This window comes from Poeciliopsis prolifica, unplaced genomic scaffold (genome assembly GCF_027474105.1).
Source record: "Poeciliopsis prolifica strain line A6 unplaced genomic scaffold, Auburn_PproV2 SCAFFOLD019, whole genome shotgun sequence".
NCBI classification, from domain to species: Eukaryota; Metazoa; Chordata; class Actinopteri; order Cyprinodontiformes; family Poeciliidae; genus Poeciliopsis; species Poeciliopsis prolifica.
Genome location: NW_026562394.1, coordinates 6,917,286 through 6,935,443, shown reverse-complemented (window position 1 = coordinate 6,935,443; position 18,158 = coordinate 6,917,286). Strand labels below are relative to the sequence as shown.

General features: G+C 41.0%; 2 protein-coding genes across 2 annotated transcripts; one reads left to right on the top strand and one right to left on the bottom strand.

The window, feature by feature from the left end:
* Positions 1 to 908: 908 nt before the first annotated feature.
* Positions 909 to 8,203, bottom strand: adssl (adenylosuccinate synthase, like). Its single transcript, XM_055043867.1, has 13 exons — positions 7,862 to 8,203; positions 7,208 to 7,310; positions 6,223 to 6,291; positions 6,092 to 6,142; positions 5,942 to 6,008; positions 5,732 to 5,839; positions 4,764 to 4,845; positions 4,520 to 4,646; positions 4,281 to 4,435; positions 2,868 to 2,992; positions 2,686 to 2,783; positions 1,767 to 1,916; positions 909 to 1,679 (listed from the first exon to the last, which is right to left on the bottom strand). The coding sequence occupies exons 1-13, from the start codon at positions 8,096 to 8,098 to the stop codon at positions 1,627 to 1,629; spliced, it is 1,425 nt and encodes a 474-aa protein (XP_054899842.1). The 5' UTR covers positions 8,099 to 8,203; the 3' UTR covers positions 909 to 1,626.
* A 105-nt stretch (positions 8,204 to 8,308) lies between these two features.
* On the top strand, positions 8,309 to 9,639 carry mthfs (5,10-methenyltetrahydrofolate synthetase (5-formyltetrahydrofolate cyclo-ligase)). The gene has a single exon (XM_055043868.1). It carries the CDS (start codon positions 8,572 to 8,574, stop codon positions 9,169 to 9,171), a length of 600 nt encoding a protein of 199 aa, XP_054899843.1. The 5' UTR covers positions 8,309 to 8,571; the 3' UTR covers positions 9,172 to 9,639.
* The last annotated feature ends 8,519 nt before the right edge of the window (positions 9,640 to 18,158 follow it).

Genomic DNA, 18,158 nt, shown 5'->3' with positions numbered 1-18,158 from the left:
TTTAAAGGTTAGAAAATGGTGTTTTAGCATTTAGCAAAGCTAATTTTAATCTTCATTTTAACTCTCTTATAAGTGCCTTTATAAGTATTTTTATTAGCCTTCTTAAACTAGGATTTAGTCTGAATTTTGCGCCATGAACATGTAAATTTGAGCTGGTATGATAATGAAGTTCCAAATGATTATGAATGATACCAAAAATGCATTAGTGATGCAAGAGGTACTGATCAACCAACAAATGAAACATTTTGGAGGAATTTTGACTGATGCTTAGCTGCTCATAGTGAACTGAATTTTGAGAGAAGGGTTGGTTTCTTTCTTCCAACGACTTCTTTTCATTCGAAAACCTTTGTTTATATCAATATGTGACATTTATTTTAAACTGTAAATGAATAAATACAATAAAACTTATGAGATCTCTCTCTAGAAAAAGGTAAAATCTGATTCCATGTTGCTTTTGCAAAATCTGACAGGTTTGTGTGACATTGCCAGTTAATTTCACAAGATCCAAGAAACATTTTGCAGGATATGCAGCTACTTTTGCGAAATCTCACAAAGATGCAAGGGAGGACTAGGCTCTGACGTGTCGGGTTTTACAACGGGCATGTGCTGAAGACGCCTATATCTGTCAGGTTATGGTCAGACCAGCCTCTCTTTATAGATTCTCAGCTTCATTCCTGAGGCTTAATGACATAAAACTAAGTATTATTGCCTGTATTTTTGCACTATGCTGACTGATCAGACTTTGACTATCTAGTTTTTCTTTTCCCGTTTGATGAGTAGAGAGACTCCAAATCAATTTCCTGTTAAGGACCATAAATCACAGTGGGAGGGTAATTTACCTTCTCACAAAAACGGTTCATAGACAAACTGATCAAATGTAAATGAAAAAAAAAAAAAAGAACAAAAACTACAAGTGATGGGTTTCTTTTAATGAATTGCAAGCTCTGGAATAGTCTTTTACATTAGCCACATTGGGCTGCACTCAGTACATCACTACCCACCATCTCAACATTTACACAAACTTCAAATGCTCAACTGGGAAAATGTGAAAAGCAGTTCATTGATTCAGACAGCTGCCTTCAATCTGCAGGATTTCTCTCTCTTTTTTTCTCTTAATTTTCTTCCTTCACACACCACACAAATAATCTACAAATTAAGAAAAGAGATGCATTTCTACTCTAAAATGTGCTAAACAGAAAAGAGAAGAGTTCCAAGGATTAGCGATTTTTTTTCCCTCCTCCCCCGTCATGTAACAAATATAATCTCTTTTTTATTTATTTGGAAGTTGCTCGTCTTAAACTGTAAAAATAGACCAGCATATTAAACAGATGTCAGTCCTGCTTATTAACATTTATAGGCTGAAACAAGCTGAGCTTAATTGGACAGGTACGGGGAAAAGCTGCACCATTATCATTATTCAACTTTTAAAAATTAACACCCTATATATATTTATATGTAGAGAGAGGTCAGCATGTGGAATGCATAAATTAGATCTGAAGACGTTGCATTATCGTGGCACACAAGAAGCGTTGCTGGTTTCTACCCCCTGACCTCTGACCTCCTCCCTCTGTGAAATGATGATTGCTGATGTGAAGCTCCTCCTCTTCCTCATCCTGCTGCTGGGGATCAGAAGAGTTTGATCATGCTTTCTCGAGACTTCCCCACGCCGACCCACTTCACTGCAAGGAGAAACAACAGCGTTTGAGGACGTGAGTGGCGGGCCCGGCTCCGGTTTCTCCATTAGCCGAGGAGATCGCTTTACAAACCTGGCACTTGCAGGAAGTCCTCGATGAAGCGGATGTAATTCTGCGCCTGAGGAGGCAACTCCTCAAAGCTCCGGGCCGACTCGGTGCTGCAGCACCAACCGGGAAACGTCTCGTAGTCCACCGACACCCGCGTCAACACGTCCATGTTCGCTGCGGCACGAGAGGCAGATATTGTAGCGAAAGTGGCAGAGAAACAAAAACAAAATGCTTCTTTTAGGAGCAGAAAACGGATCGGTTTTTATCACTCTCTGGGTAAAAGACTTCAAATGTCCTATTTCTCACATTCTGAGAAACAAACTGAGTGTTTAGGAAGACAAATTTAAAACAAAGGCGTTGCAGTTTCAGCTTGGAGGAGCTGATCCAAACAAAACCTGTGCGATGTTTATCCATCAGGGCCCAGAATCTGTACGCAACAGATAAAGTGTCTTCTAATTTATGAATGAAGAATAAAGACATACCCACTTCACGGATTTTACGGGAGTTAAATATTAAACTGTGAAAATTCAGTAAAATACATCAGATTTAATTTTTTGTGTGTTATTAATAATACAGCATTCTCTACATTCTACATCAGGGACAAGTAAACTAAATTAATGAAAAACGTTACAATTAGACACCTGATTGGTCTGAGAAAATTACAAAAATAAAAAAAATTCTCGCCAAGTTTTCTGCCACATTTCAAATAGAAATGATTTTGTTAATTCCACAATAAGAAAAGGATCGGCTGATTTCACTTGACATTCTTTAAATATCCGGTTTCAACTGTGAACAGCATTTTCCCAAATTTAAATCAAGCACTTTCCAAACCTTACGTTTCAAGTCTTTTTGAAATTCAAGAATTTTCAAGGATTTCAAAGCAGCTGATACAAAACCCTGATAAATAATCCAGATAGACCTTCGAGCTGCAGGAAGTGCTCACCTGGGAAGCTTGGCAGGGGTTCGCCATTAACCTTGTAAGCCACGCCCACTTTAATCTCTGGCAAGGTGTCCAAGATGTCCAACTTTGTCAAAGCGATTCTGCACAAACGAAACATGGCTGTGTTGAGCTCTGGAAGCTGCAGAGAGCAGACGGGGAGAGGACGCCGCAAAACGGTTCCTTACGCCGAGAAGCCGTTGACCATGTGGGCGTATCGGACCAGAATCAGGTCCAGCCAACCGCAGCGCCTCCTCCGGCCCGTTGTCACACCAAACTCTCGCCCCCTGCTCTGCAGCAGATTGCCGATGTCCTGCAAAGCAAACAGGATGTGAAACTAGTGAAGCAGGAAGTTTATCTACGTCTAAAGACTTTGGATTTTTGACTAAACAGCATCGATCTTTTTAAACGGACTGGTTTCCTGGTTTGAGAACGAAACGAAACAATTTGGTTCTTGAATTGCGAGGAGAAGTTGAGTAAGTCAAATGCACCTGTTGGACATGAAAGATGCTTTTGGAAAGAGCAAAACTGTCTCACAGTAAAGGATCAGGAATGCACCCTGACCTCTTCCTCATCAAAAATGGATGAAAGTCAAGTTTTCGCCAGAAAACCAACCATAAAATCAACTCCCTTTGTGCCAAGAAGAGTCTTCCAATATTCAGCCTGGAATATGTCAGTGGGGTTTTCTTCTTGCCAACATTTATCCAGATTAGAACTGAAAGGATTAATCGGCCTAATCAATCACTGCAATAATTGTCAACTAATTTAGTTTGATGAATCATTATCTGGAGTGTAAGAGTCAGAAACACATTCAGAGCAGAAATGAAGCCAAAATTGGAAAAATAATATATATAGATTTTGCATTTATGGTATAAAAATAATAATAATAATAATAATTTCTGTAAATATTTTCTATCCTGAACTCCTTGAGTGGTAGCTTTAGCTACACCTGGTTCAAATTCTGTAAAAGAAAACAAACCTCCTCCTAAGCACCTTTTGCTGCCCAGTTAATTAATTATTCCAAAAATTAGCGGATAAATCCTCCACTTTCACATGTTGATGTTGGCAGCATTCGTTATGTTTTGTTGGAGCAGATGCCTCCTTTGTTACAAATGATCAACGCTCACTAAAGGAATGTAGAAGATTTGCATTTTCTTACTCAAAAAAGCAAGTGAATTACTTGTGTATTTGAATATTGTAATGCATTTCTGAGTTTGTTTAAAAAGGCTTTAGTGGTTCAATGAAAAATCTGCAGAATGTGTCTCTTTTATCCGATTAATTGATAGAATACTCAATTACTAAAATAATTATGTGCAGCTCTAATCCAAATACTAGAGGGAGTGTTTGTAGAAATTTTAGTCTATCTACAATAAATTAAAACCTATTTCTATATCATCCAAACTATCTGGTGTACATTCATTCCAGCGTTTTGAAAGAGATACTCAAAACATAATTAAAATATTTATACCAGCTGTATCTGAGGATCAGGAGGCTTTAGACTTATTTTTGCAGAGCATCTCAGCAACTTCTGCAGTTTTTATGGGAAGCACTGCTCCATAAATCTGTCAGCAACTCCAGTCGGGTCACAGTTTCTCACTCACGTTATCCTGCTCGGTCGGAAAAGCGCCGACTCCCACCCGGGTCGTATAGGCTTTAACGACGCCGTAGACCCGGCCGACATACGAGGGAGGCACACCGAGGCCGGTGCAGACGCCGCCGACGGTGCAGTTAGACGACGTGACGAAAGGGTACGTCCCTAAACAGAGACACGTCTGTTAGGGCTTCAACAGGGACGAAGAGAAAAGACGCGTCTTCCTCGTGTGGTGGAGTGGAGTCTCACCAAAGTCGATGTCCAGCAGAGCAGCGTTGGCTCCCTCCACCAGGATTTTCTTGCTGGGACCAGTGAGAGCTTTGTGCATGAAGTACACGCCGTCAGTCACCAGGGGGCGCAGTTTCTCTGCGTATTCCTACCAAACAACAGCGCTGCAATTACACTCAGAAATTCATCTGGGCATCATTTCAAACGACTTTTTGTGTTAAAAATGAAATAGAAATGTAAAAAAGGGAAAAACATAATAAATTACTTTGAGCTGCTTCAGCTCCCCTTTGATGTCGACGTTGAGGTTTGGATACATGGCCAGAAAGTGATCGGCCAACATTCGAAACCTGCAAAACCAACCAGAGAGCAGATCTAAAAAAAAATAGACTCAATTCACAAGAGGAAAGAGATGAGAGCAAAGAGGAGAAGGTCCTTTCAGATTCTAGACTTTAGAGAGGTGCTGCCATCTGCTGGCCAAAAAATATACAGCCTTTTGTTATATTCATAAAACTGCTGATTTTTCAGCATGAAAAGAGATTTTATAAAGTAGTGCACTTAAATAAACTGTGGATATGAATTTAGAATTTTGTCACAATATTTTGTGGCGCTATTGAGATAAGGATTAAAAAAAATTATGATAAAAAGTATCTACTACTTATTTTTTAGCGAACCGGAACAGCATTCATGGCACCAAAAACACAAATACTGCTCTTGCAGACAACTTCCCATTTCTTAAAGAAGTATGATCCGTTATACTAAGCTGCAAAAATATTTGCTGACAGTTTTGTGGAACTAACAATTTAGAGCGTAGTAAAATAACATTTCAGATGTCAGGGGTTTTGTTTTAACATTCATTGAAATTTATCGGGACAAGTATACGATAAACAGCCACCACTATATGGATGCAACAAGAAACTGTCATTTTAGGAGACTTCCATATGAATTCAGATGTAAAATCTTCTTTTCATTGCTTCAACTGGCTTTTCACAAAGTAAATTCCCAGTCCTCCTTAACTGTTCATATCGAAAGGCCTGCTTTATTCTACTTTTTTGCAACAGAGGGTTCATTTTGTTCTGAAATCTAAAAATAGAAAGGCACTCTAGTTGATTTTGTAAGCTTTAGTAATAAAACATTTTACTCTGGCCAGGTTTTTATTTTGTAGCAGCGGGAGGAAAAAGAAAATCATCTCTTTGAATGGAAAAGGTTGAAACTTGGGACACAGCTGCCACTCACTTCTCTTCAAAAACCTTGAAATCTGAGACGAGGTCACAGACTCTCAGACCGTTGCGAGCGGCTTTGGACGAGTAGGCCGGTCCGATGCCTTTCTTAGTGGTCCCCAAACTGCAGAGCAGATAAAAGACAAAACGCTGAAATAATTCACAATTCGAGACGAGTTGCAGAGAAGCACGTTCGCATTGCGTTCAGGTAAGTTAACAGACGTACTTTTTCCCTTCTTGCTGCTGCCGCTGCTGCTCCTGGATCCCATCGACAGCTTGGTGGAAGTTGAAAACTAGTGGACCGAGTGAACCGTGAGGAAAATCAACAACAAAAAAAAAGTTTCCATGAAAGAACGAGTGAAGTAAGGAAACTCACCGATGTGGGCCCGATCGGAGATCTTTAACCTCTCCTCCCATCCCTGTAATCCTGCAGGAAACGGAGAAAACTTCAACTCACGAGTGTTTTTACACAAATCTGTGTGATCTGCCTGGAGAAACGGTTCTTACCTTTCCCCTTCCGCAGGTTTTTCTCAGCCTCTTCAAACAGACCTGGCAAGTGAATCACCACTCCATTTCCTGTTTACAAACGAGGAGGACACGTCTAATATCCTGCAAAATTAATACTCATTGCGATTATGAGACTGCTAAAAAAGCAAATGCACTTGTTAGTGCATTTTTAAACATGTTTAGTTTAAAAAGGAGGTAAATTATTCATTTGCATCTTTTTGGGGTATTTCTTATATTGCGTACAATATGTTTGGGTGGTTAAATGAAAATCTGAAGGATGGGCCGCTTTTCAAAAAATCCAATTAATCGATCACTAAAATTCAAATTCAAAAACACTTTACTGATTCCAAAGGGAAACTGAATGCTGTTGTAACTCATTTAATTCTAGATTTTTCAGAGTTATTGCAGGTGATGACGCTGTAGGCAGGAAAGATGTTTCGTAGCAGTCTGTACTACAGCGGCTTTTGAAGAAACCTCTGACTAAAAACACTGTTTTTCCACTAATAATAATAATAATAATCATTACTTACAGTCCTACTCTGGTTGGATAGAAACAAAATGGACCTTTTTGGCCTGAACATCCTCTTCATGAAAGAGGCTTCTTCACAGCCTCTGTAATACAGACTGCTACGTCAGAGCACATTCAAAGTCCAGACCTCAGTCCGACTGAGAATGAGTATCCAGGCTTCAAAAAAACATAAATGATGAATCACTCGCAGGGCCAAAACAAAGCTCATGGAGTTGGGGAAACATTTGTACGTTGAGTCCATTTATCAGTTCCACCCCAGGTAAACTGGACTGTCGTTCAGTTCAGCTTTCTGCCAAGCAGTACTGCCTCTATGATTCAGTGCCCTCTGTTTACTACAACGCTTCCTTATCTCTTCCTCAAGCGGGGAAGAGATAAAGGAGGCCCGCTGAAATTCGAATGCTGGCCTTGGTTTTGTCATCCCGCCATCTTCTGCCCTGAAAGCGATTAAAAGCCTACCGATGAATGAGATGGCCTTCTTGTTGAGCACGCCGCTGGGCAACAGGTGGAAGTCGTACTCCACTGAATCCACCACCACGGTGTGACCTGCATTGTTTCCCCCCTGCAAAGCAGCAAAAAACAAGCAGCCGTCCTGTCAAGACAATCCTGCAAAATCAGGTTTGCAGGCTGTAATGTCATTTTCTGATGGAGCTTCAAAAGGCCGTGGCAGCTCTGCTGCAGGACAGACAGGCCGGCAGGGGGAATCACATTTGGGGTACTGGTCTCTGAAGCTGGGAGTGTGAGAAGCAACAGCTGCTTTCTGCAAGGTCGATGCCTTGCAGAAGGGATTATTCAGTGGCTGTGCTTATCTGCGTGGAGGTCACGAGCTGCATTCTCTCACCGTGTCGTTCTCGTGACTATGACTTAAAAAAAAAAAACAGAATGAAAAAATAAACAAAAAAAATGACCGCTAACATGAAACTAGCCCTTCCACATCCGGGAGGTGATGACGTCAGAGCGGGTCATGAATATGTAAAGGAGGCACACGCACACACACACACACAAAATAGTCCGACTTCCGCTCGCGAGTGGAAATGTAACAGTTAGTTCAAACATAAAAACGACATTGACCCAACATATACACGGCGTCAACTCGGTCGTGTAGTTCGGTACCTGGCACCTGCATACAATATCCGCATCCATGGCGAGCAAGTCCACGACTTTCCCCTTCCCCTCGTCGCCCCACTGCGCTCCGAGCACCACGGTCACTTTGTTCTGCGGCTCCCGCGGCGCGCGGAGCGACACGCTCTGCTGGACGTTCTCCCTCGGCCGCTTCACCACCGGCTCTCCGTTCAGGGAGGCAGCCTCCTGGCCGTTAACGGCAGCCATGTTGTTGTCGTTGGATGCCATGCTGCCCTCTCTCCTCGTTTTACCGCGTTCTCTCGCTGCTCCACGGGAAGTCCTGTCGCCCTGTGCCGCTAGGGGGCGCCTTTTCCTCCTAGTCACTTATTGTTCTGGGTAAAAATCGTTAATGTTGGTCGTTTTTAGTTTACTCTTTACCTGACTTTGAAAGCATGCCCCAAATAAACTAATTATATTGAGTTTTAGCAGATTAGCGGGTTATTAAAATATCGCGAGAAGGCGACGAAAATGTATGTGACGTCACATGACGCATCAGCACAACTTCCGGTTGTTTTTCTACGGTACTGAGAAATGTGGGGGAAAAAAAAGAGGTCATGTTGTTGAACTCTTGACAAGAGTCTCTGGTCCTATTGGGTGTTCATGTGCTTGTTAATGTTTAACTTACTGCATTGCGCACCAAGCTGCAGATATCTGAAACTCTAAAAAGCTCATAAGGACAGAGGATTTTTCTGACAGAGAGCATGGCTGTGCTGAGAGCCTCCAAACAAGCCCTGAGGAAAGATCTGAAGCGTAGGCTTGCTGCGCTTAGCGCCGAGGAGAAGCAGCGGCAGTCCCTGGTGCTTTCACGCAAGCTGCTGAAACATCCTAAGTACGTGTCCTCGCAGCGGATTGCAGTGTTCCTCAGTATGGATGATGAAGTGTCCACTGAGGAAGTAATCAGGGACATTTTCAAAAGGGGCAAAAGCTGCTTCATACCCAGATATCTGAGCGGAAGCTCACATATGGACATGCTGAAGATCAACAGTCTGCAGGACTTGGAGAATCTGCCTCTGACGTCCTGGAATATCCGGCAGCCGTCGGATGATTGCAAAAGCAGAGAGGAGGCATTGTCTTCAGGGGGGCTGGATCTCATGGTGATGCCAGGCCTGGGCTTTGACCTCAACGGAGGACGCCTCGGACGAGGAAAGGGCTTCTACGACACTTATTTGAGACGCTGCAGTGAACACCCCAAAGGGAGGCCTTACACCATCGCCCTTGCTTTCAAAGAGCAGCTCTGTCAAAAGGTTCCTGTGGACACCAATGATGTCTTCATCGACGAAGTCCTATACGAGGAGCCATAACCAGTCATTTCTATGTACATCTCACATGATCCAGGATAATTCATGAATCAATTCCCACTTCATAGGAATAACAGAATGTATTCTTGTCTTTCTGACCTCCTGTGCAATGATGGTTTGGTTTTACACACTCACTATTTGGTGGTCATCCACAGATGACCTACCTGTGATGTATGTAATGACATAATACAGTCTGACCTACTAATGAAAAAACAAAGATTCAAATAAAACACAAAATATCAAATAAACCTGGTAATGAGACTGATAATTTGGACTTACGAGTTTATTACCAGTAGTTCCTCACGGTTGCATATTTTCTGATCATCGAGTTTTAACAATTTATGACTGAGAAATGGTGCGTAAGTGTTCTAACATATATTTAACATTATTGTGGAGCAATTTTAGTCCAATCTCCATTTTCAGGATTGTTTTACATCAGTCCCATTAAAGGAGTTTGAGCATGAACAACCTTTCCACAGCGTTCCAAATTTAAATGCAAATTGGATGCAAGTGTCAAAGATTACATTTTTTGTTGTGTTATTAAATTCACTGATGGTCATGTGTGTCAGGGCTCTTTGAATCACTCAATTAAAGGAAATTTACTTCAGAAGGATGTTCCACATTATTAAGCAGGCCACAGGTTTTAAGCAGTATGGGAAAAAGAAAGAATCTCTGCTGAGGAAAATCATCAGATAGTGTAGTGCCATATGACAAGGCATGAAAACATATATTTAATGAAAACTGAAGCGTTATCGTACCGTGAAGAGATTTGTGCCTGACTTAGAACAAAGATGGGTTTGTACAGATAAATAAGGAAGGTTTCTGTTAGACAAAGCAGCAAACAGTTATTTGAAGCTGCTGGTGCCTCTGGAACCTCAAGATGGAGGAGCCTCCAGAGACTTGTGGTGCATGAACCTACTATTCGGTCTCCCCTAACCAGCAGGAACAGAAACCTTCTGATTTGGGTTTAATGACTTTAAAATGGCAAAAAGGGTAAATGTGCACTTAGGGGTTTTAATTACCAGCCTTTGCCTGAGCCATATGATATACAGATGAACTCCTTAGGGCTTATCTGAGGTATCCACAGCTTCCAAGTCTCCTGAATAAACCTTGAGCACAACAAGCTACTAAAAAAAAAAAACTTAAAACATAAAAATTAAATCAAAGCTTATGTAATGCCATTACAGCCAAATATGGTAAAAGGCAGTCAGAAAGAGTTGGCTGATTAGCCTGCATGTGTGAATAAAACACCATAAGACAGGAAATAAGATTAAGTTATTGAATTTAAATACATATATTTCCATATATTTAGTAAAGTATTCAACAATATTTTTATTTTTCTATAAGTATAAACAATAAACACAACAGGAAAACAACAACAACAAACAATAAAACCTGATGATGCTCATGAGGGTTTTTTTCTTCTCTTATTCAAGTCCGTTCTTTTGTATGCAGGGTGATTGATGTTCCATCAATCAATAATCAGAATGTTTTCAGTCCATGACCCAAGGCAATGGGTCCGGAAAAGAAAAGTAGTTTGATTCGGTAAAGTACTACCACAAAGCTCCGGTGATCCAGTAGCTCGCCGTCCTGGGTTGAAACAGTGGGTGGAAAAGAAAAACCTGACCTAACGTCATAAATAGAAAAAACAAAACAAATTAGCATTCATACTTAAATAGTTTTACTGCTATCAAAAGTAGCTAAACATTCATGAAAAAAAGAAAAAAATTCCTGTATTCCATAAAGCATTTCAATTCAAATGAAATGAAATTACAAATCAAATTAAAGTGCACTTTCAAGTTGTCTGAGTTTAATTGGCATTAAACTTAGACTTTATTGACTTAAGTATTGCTTTAATAAACAATAAATTTTTTTGTTGTTGCGCAAATCCAAATAAATGCACCAATTCCAGATTTCTATAGGCACTCAACAAAATCAATGAAAAGTAACTGAACGTGTCCTAAAAGGGACACATTTTCACAAATCAAAGGGGTTATTTATACTATGAGGATAGATTTTCTATTCGGCCACAAAATGAAGAAAAAGAAGATGATCTTTTAATCTATAAGACAATTTTTAAATCACCAATAAATAGATTTTGAGTGGGCGTGTCCCTACCGCATTTCTATTGTTAAAAAAACACAAAGTACGTAAAACTAATGACTCACCGTCGAGTGGTTGTCAGAAAATACACAATGTAATCCTTCGGCTGTGTTTATTTGGCTCTATTCAGCAGTGTTCTTCAACAATTTTGGAAAACGCCGAGCACAAGCAGCTAGTTACAGCGACAGCAGTGGAGGAGGTCCGAGTTCACCCCTGACCCGGAACGTAATAGTGTGCTGTCAGTTTGACCCGCCAAAATAAAACACGGGTTGATTATTTTGCGCAGGTTACGCTCATCTCGGTGCAGAGCGGAAGTGGCTCAACCGAGGATCCAATGTGTCTCTCCCTTCATACTCAAATCTATTACAACCCTATTTTCACTGGCTACATCCATAAAAGTGGCCAATGTTTATGAAAGTGGAATGTCTTGAGGTTTCCTGGTTGGTAGCAGCTAAAGACACTCAAGCTATATGAGGTGAAGGGTTTGAAAGGTTTGTCTCACAACGATGTCACACAAAATGACTTATCCTTCAGGGAGAAAGAAAAGAGGAAGAATAGAAAAAAAAGCCTAGATAAGAGTACGTTTAAATATGTCTTTGTTACGTTTATGAAGAGAAATTTTTGTCACTGCGAATAGAAAATTAGCTTTATAGAGACCTTGAGTGGTTCAGTTCAACAGCCAAAACATTTATTTATGTGTGAAGCAGAGTTTTAAGGCCTCGGTGATGCTAATTTTTAGCATCAGAGTTCTGATACTAAAAATTAGCATCAATGCTAAGCTTAGCTAAACAATTACAAAGTATCAAGCGGAGAAACACAAGAATGTTCACTATCACAGACCTGAACCGTTCAGTATGTTAAAATTAGTGTACAACGTAAAATTAGCCAAAATGCTAATGTCAGCGTGAATACTCTCAGTAGCATGTGGGGCATCACTAGCATGTTGTCTGTAATTGACTTACTCCATTCAGTACACTAAACCTGTCCAATAAGTAAGAGAAATAGCTAATACCTTATTTAAGGTAAAGGGCTAATGCAATGCCTTGCTGCACAAGGCAGAGCCCTAACCTGAGTGAAAAAGATAATGCAGGTTAATCTTACTAGTGGGGGACAGTGAAATGCTCATGTTTGGCCAATTTAGACTGATTTCTCCAAAACCATTGTGTTTGTTTATTAGATAGTCCTTGTTCAAAATTGTTAAAATTTATATCAAAATATGCATCTATGTCTGAAACTCACAAGGGTAGAAAGTCCTTATTTTTTCCCATGACTGTTTGTTGTAGATATTGTTAAGTGTGACCTTAAATGTGGCAGAAACTTTGACAAATCAATTTGTTCTTGAAGTGATACACCTCCCCGTTTGATCAAACGGACTCAAATTAAAGGTTGTATCTTTGTAAAATCTCCAGCATGATGTTCCTCCTGCAAACAACAGGATTTTAATTAAAGCTTAGGCGGTGACAGTAATTGCAGAGAGCACTCCATGAACACAACAAGCCCACAGTTTATTAATAATCCAGAGTATGACTGAGCAGTCCAATAAAGTTGTGACAGTTTTAAAGTGGCTACTTTTTCTGTGAAACGCAGAGGGCAAAAGCAGCAACTCGGCATAAATCATCGCTGCTTCATGAAGATAACAGATTTGTTCGCAGGCTGAAGAGAAAGAGCTGAATTATTACCATATCCTGTAATATGTGAACAATGAAATGAAATTGTTATGAAATCGAGTTTCATTTTCACACTTGTCTTGCTCCCTTTGAATCAGTTCTTACAACATTTATCTGAACAGCAATCATTATGAGCTATCTTTTCTCTTTCACAAATGAAGAAAAAATAAATACAATGTTAATATTTGAGAGATTTTTCTAGGTGGAATTGGACAAATGTACCATCTAGGAGGATCCAGTGGTAGTTCTTACACGAGTGATGCCCTGGTTGTCCCCCCACTTCCCACTGGGGTCCAACTCTTATCTTGGACAAAGCTAAAAATACTAATATTAACTTGCTAAATTAATTATATTAACAAACAGTATCGGAAAGAATCAAAGTGTAGTGTACAATAACCAAGTTCAAGATAGTCTTAGGAATTAAATATGGTCAAAATCACTTAAAAATAGTGAAATAGCCCTTTAATGTAGCCTTGACTCTGTAGCTGTAGCACAGCATCGTTAAATAGCTTTAATATAAAGCAGACATTGACATAGAAAATGGGAAACTATTTCAAGTTGCAATGGATCTTTTGCTTGTGACGCCCCCAGTGGGACAAGACGCCCTGTGAGGTTGCCCATATCTGATAAGACCTGTTCCACTAATATCACCTGATCCCTCCGAAGCTAATAATCAGTCATCATTAAAAGACTGCACAAAGAAAAGGGAAACGTACAAACAAAAGACTCGTGGACAAATAAATGTATGTTTTCTTTATTGTAAGTTCACAAAAACAAAAGACAAAAATGTAAAAAAAAAAAAAAAGAAGTCACTGGCTTCAAATCTGTGAAGGTTCAGAGGAACAAACGCAGCAGTGGCCTACAGAACTGACAGGCAGATGGTTGAAATCACTGGCTGTCAATTCATAGGTCATCACCTTGTGGCCCATCGCATTAAAACAACAACAACAACCGTCTCCAATCGACACCGGCAACCCTTGGTAATTGGTCGGTCTCTGCAGGTAACAGCACCTCCACTGGAACCGGCAGCAGCTTCCACATGGAGTTGCTGTTACATCCAGCGACAACCACTGGGATCGTCAATGACACGGAGGATGAAGATCGCCTCACACGCCCGCTTTCCTTCAAAGACAGAGGAAGAGAGAGGGAAAAGAAAGCTGTGAGCTCAGGCGAGGATCTGGATTCAGCTCCGCTCCCAGGCGACTTTGACCTGACAATTTCCTCCTCCCAGTTTTTATAGCCTGAAGTATAAACAGCATCATCGCTCGCGCTCCTCCAACAGCACGGCCAAAGGGCCAAGGCCTGTGTAGATAACACAGATTTTATGGCAGCTGTCTGCATGAAGGCGAGTATTAGGGTGTGTCTGACCTGTGTACCTGCAGGCCCCGTGTTTCCTGCTCACTCTGACAATTGTCTTCATAAGCTCTTGATAACTAACCTGCTTGGTAGGGTGAGCTAGAATATTTGGTAGGATTAATTCTAGCTTGGAAAGATGCAAAAAAAGAAGAAATCACAGTTAGAAATATGATTCATTCATCATGGATCAATGAAGTCCTAAAAGAGGAATAAACACCTCTAAGAAGAAGATGAGATGGGTTTTACCGTTCAGTAAATCATTTCTCTGTTTTTGCTTCTCTCTTCTACTCACCTTCAAATTCAACACGGCCCCGGCGGATTTCACAGAAGAGGCCAAAGGTTCGAAGAGCAGCCGGGTGTCGTGACCCACAGGCGGCCATGAAGGCCGGGAAAGGGGCCCGGAGCCCACCCGCCGGGGACCGGGTCAGGCGTGAGCGTCAGCCGCGGCGATCGGCCGGAGGGAGTGGGAGATGGAGGGAGTGGGAAGGGGAGCGGGGAGAGGGAGTCCGCGTTTCGATGCGAGCAGCAGGAAAGACGGCGACGGCAATGGCAGAGAGGCACGGCGGCCAGTTTAAGTCATCGGGAGTCGCCGGAGGGTTAATTATTACATCCGCTGTCAATATTTAACAGGCCGAGCGCCCTGCCCCTCAACCCAACATCCTGATTCCACTCTGAGTGGCAGTGAGGGTGGGGCCGGGCCCTCAAGTACATCTCTTTTGTCCCTCATGCAGAAAATATGTATGCAGCCGCAGTTATAGCCCTCTGCAATCAAAATCTACAAAAATAGACAACTTAAACTGAGATTGGCGAAACCTTTACTTCACAGACATTCGCATTTAGAGATCACCGGGGACCTGGCTTTGGTCGGAATGAATAAAAAACCCAGCTTTAGCTACAGGTTGCTTGATCAGAAGCCAAACTCAAAAGTGTGAAGCAATCTCACACGAGGAAGCAAAAAAAAAAAAAAAACAACCTCTTGATCTCCGTGGAGCCCGATTAGACGACATTACAATACAATAAAAGGTGAAAGGCTTCGTTGAAGATTGGTGGAGGCCTCTTTGGTACGGGCAGGTGACAGCGCGTCACAAAAAAGTACTCATTTCACGGACTTTAATCGCGTTTTATCGCCTTATGACTGCAAACTGTGTTTTATTGAGATTTCATGCGATAGAGCGAAGCAATGATTAAATGTCAAGTGGAAGGACGACGACACATGGCTTTCAAATGATGAAATCTGAAATGTTGATTTGTCAAATTAATGATTCAGGGAGACTCTGAGGGTTGCACAAATTTTCTTGTACAAAAAAAAAATATACATGTTTTTGTTTTTACAAATTAGCTCAAACTAAACACCCAAATTTAGTGTGTTTATTCCAAGCCAATGCACAAGGCAATCTTTATTCCAATGTCTGCATTGGTCGTTCATTTATACATTTTTTTTATTGTAATTCTTACTGAAGCTCCAGCAGACCTCACACACTAAAATAAGAGCCTGACAGCTGCAGCTGAAAAGGCTCTGGGAATCTGGCCCCCGGACCTTTTCATGTGGCCCTCTAGACTCCAAATTATCTTTGGAGTCATCGTTAAGTCCTTCCAGATTTTCCACAAACCTGAAAAATTCACACAAAATCAACAAATCTCCACACTTGTTTTCTGAGATGTACTGCACATTTTCTCAAAATTGGTCAAAACCTTTATGGGTTTCAGTGACTGCTGCCTCAGCCTTACTTGACTTTATAGTCTGCAACTTACACCAGTAATAAAAAGTCACGTTTAACATCACACATTAGCGGGAATGTCATAAAAATCTGTAATTTTGAAAGCAAAAAACATAAAAAAAACTAAAACAATCAGAAAATCTTGGAGGAAATGCTATTTGTTGAGGTTTTCACTGCTCATTTCGTTTTATCAATATATTTTCTGGCACAACTGGCCCTTTAAGAACGTTCAGATTTTTGATATGGCCCAAAATGAAAATGAGCTCCACACCCCTGACTTAGAAGCTTTTGTTCTTGAGATTTTCCACAGCGGGGATGTAAGAGCTCAGAAAGACAAAGAGACAGAGACCGTTAACACATTTAAACAGCCAGCCATTCGGGTCGGGGCGGATCCAGAATGGGGGTGATGTGTCGGTAATGATCAGGTTGATATGAAGTATTCATTTTCCTCTGCACCATGTTTGCCCACTGGCCCAAAAAGCGACAATTCATCCGATCAGAGCAAAACAGCAAATTCTCCATTGGCTTTCCCTCTGCAATTGAGCTAATTGTCGTCTTGTGAACTCATGATTCCACGTGAGCTGTGAAACGTTGCGGCTCATCCAGTCACTATGGAAAACTTTTTACAAACTCAATTTTGTCTGAAATCAGACAAAACTGACTTACAAGTCACGCTTGAGCAAGATGTAGTTTTATTGTTTTAAGTTAATAATTCTTTAATTAATTATTAAAAAGTATTATTTCCACTGGGAGATTACTTCACTTGTAACAAGATGTTTTTCCCACATTATGAGTGCAATAATCTGCCAATCGAACTACTTTTTATATCAATATGGAGAAATTATTGACTTAAAACAAGCTCCCGTAGCTTGCTGAAAAAGTTCAACATATTTGAGAAAAACCCAAAAGCTTTTGGTGAGATCTTTATGCAGCGTTCACTGAGCAGCCGGAGTCACACTGACATCACACTGTAACTCTATTCTCTGAGTTTTATTTAGGGGTAACAGAATTAGGGAGGTCCTTCTGATTTCCTTTCACGAAACGTTAGCGGCTACAATGCTGAAAAGTACGACCATTATTCAAAAACTGATAATACAGATGTCGAACAAAACATAAAATACTGAAATACGTGGCTTTGTATCAGTATCATGAAAATGTTTATAACCTGCGTTTCTTCATCTTATTTCTTCTTAATCAAACGGGCAAAGGTCTGTTTGTTCCGATCTGAGTCACAATGAAACTAAAACCCTAAAACCATAAAAGATAAATCTTGTATTTTTCTGTCACCTTTTTGCACCAATCCTTCTCATAAAGCGTCTAATTGTTGAATACCGCAACACGTTCGCCAAAAGAGAAGAATGTCAGGGGGAATTATGGCTCTTCTACCTGACATTTCACCTTTTTTTTTATTTTTAATATTCACACACTTGAGCTATCTTATCTGAGGCCTCGCTACACCTTAGAGCAGAGTCCAGTGTCCTCGGGAGAGACGATACCCACACAGCAGTTCTTGCCGTGCAGATAAAGTCTCTTCATGGCTTTGAATTGACAGTGACGAAGGTCGTGATAACTCCGAAAGCAATTTAGATCAGATAGCTGCATGGGCTCGCCGAGCCCAGAGGACGTTGTCACATGCGGGCCCCTCACGCCCTCCTCCAGCTCAGCCCGCAGCCGCTCCATGACTTCAGGAATGATTGACTCTTTAGGGTTGTATATTCCATGAGTTCAATGACTAATTCAAGCTCAGAGCAGCCGGTGGCTCCTTTCTTTATCTACAGTTTGTTCCTTATGGCGATTGCCACCTCAGCTTTTTTTTTGGAAGATTTTCTGACATGAAACTGGTCTGCAGTTTGGTTGCGGTGAACGCAACGGGAGAGGATCAAGACAAAAGAGTTTGCGGGAAACAACCGATTGAAGCAAGGAAGAGGGATCTGCCCACCATTTCCACTGTGTCTGCAGAGGAAAACTGTCCTCCGTGCAAAAAGTGTGAACAAAACTCTTCAACTTCTCCCAGGCGTAGACACTAGCATGCTGCTGGAGCAACTGCCCCTTTTCTATCTGAACAAAAAAGTGCCCTTCTCAAACACTTGTGTTTTTTTAATGTATAGTGTGTGACCCAACACTGTAGCATCTTTGGATTTATTAC

Excerpts from the sequence above, each read along its gene's own strand:
- mthfs (XM_055043868.1), top strand. The coding sequence starts at position 8,572 with ATGGCTGTGCTGAGAGCCTCCAAACAAGCCCTGAGGAAAGATCTGAAG.
- adssl (XM_055043867.1), bottom strand. The coding sequence starts at position 8,098 with ATGGCATCCAACGACAACAACATGGCTGCCGTTAACGGCCAGGAGGCT. Across the intron at positions 6,143-6,222 it reads AAACCTGCGGAAGGGGAAAG|GATTACAGGGATGGGAGGAG; the intron begins GTAAGAACCGTT and ends CGTTTCCTGCAG. Across the intron at positions 6,009-6,091 it reads CTCCGATCGGGCCCACATCG|TTTTCAACTTCCACCAAGCT; the intron begins GTGAGTTTCCTT and ends TCGGTCCACTAG.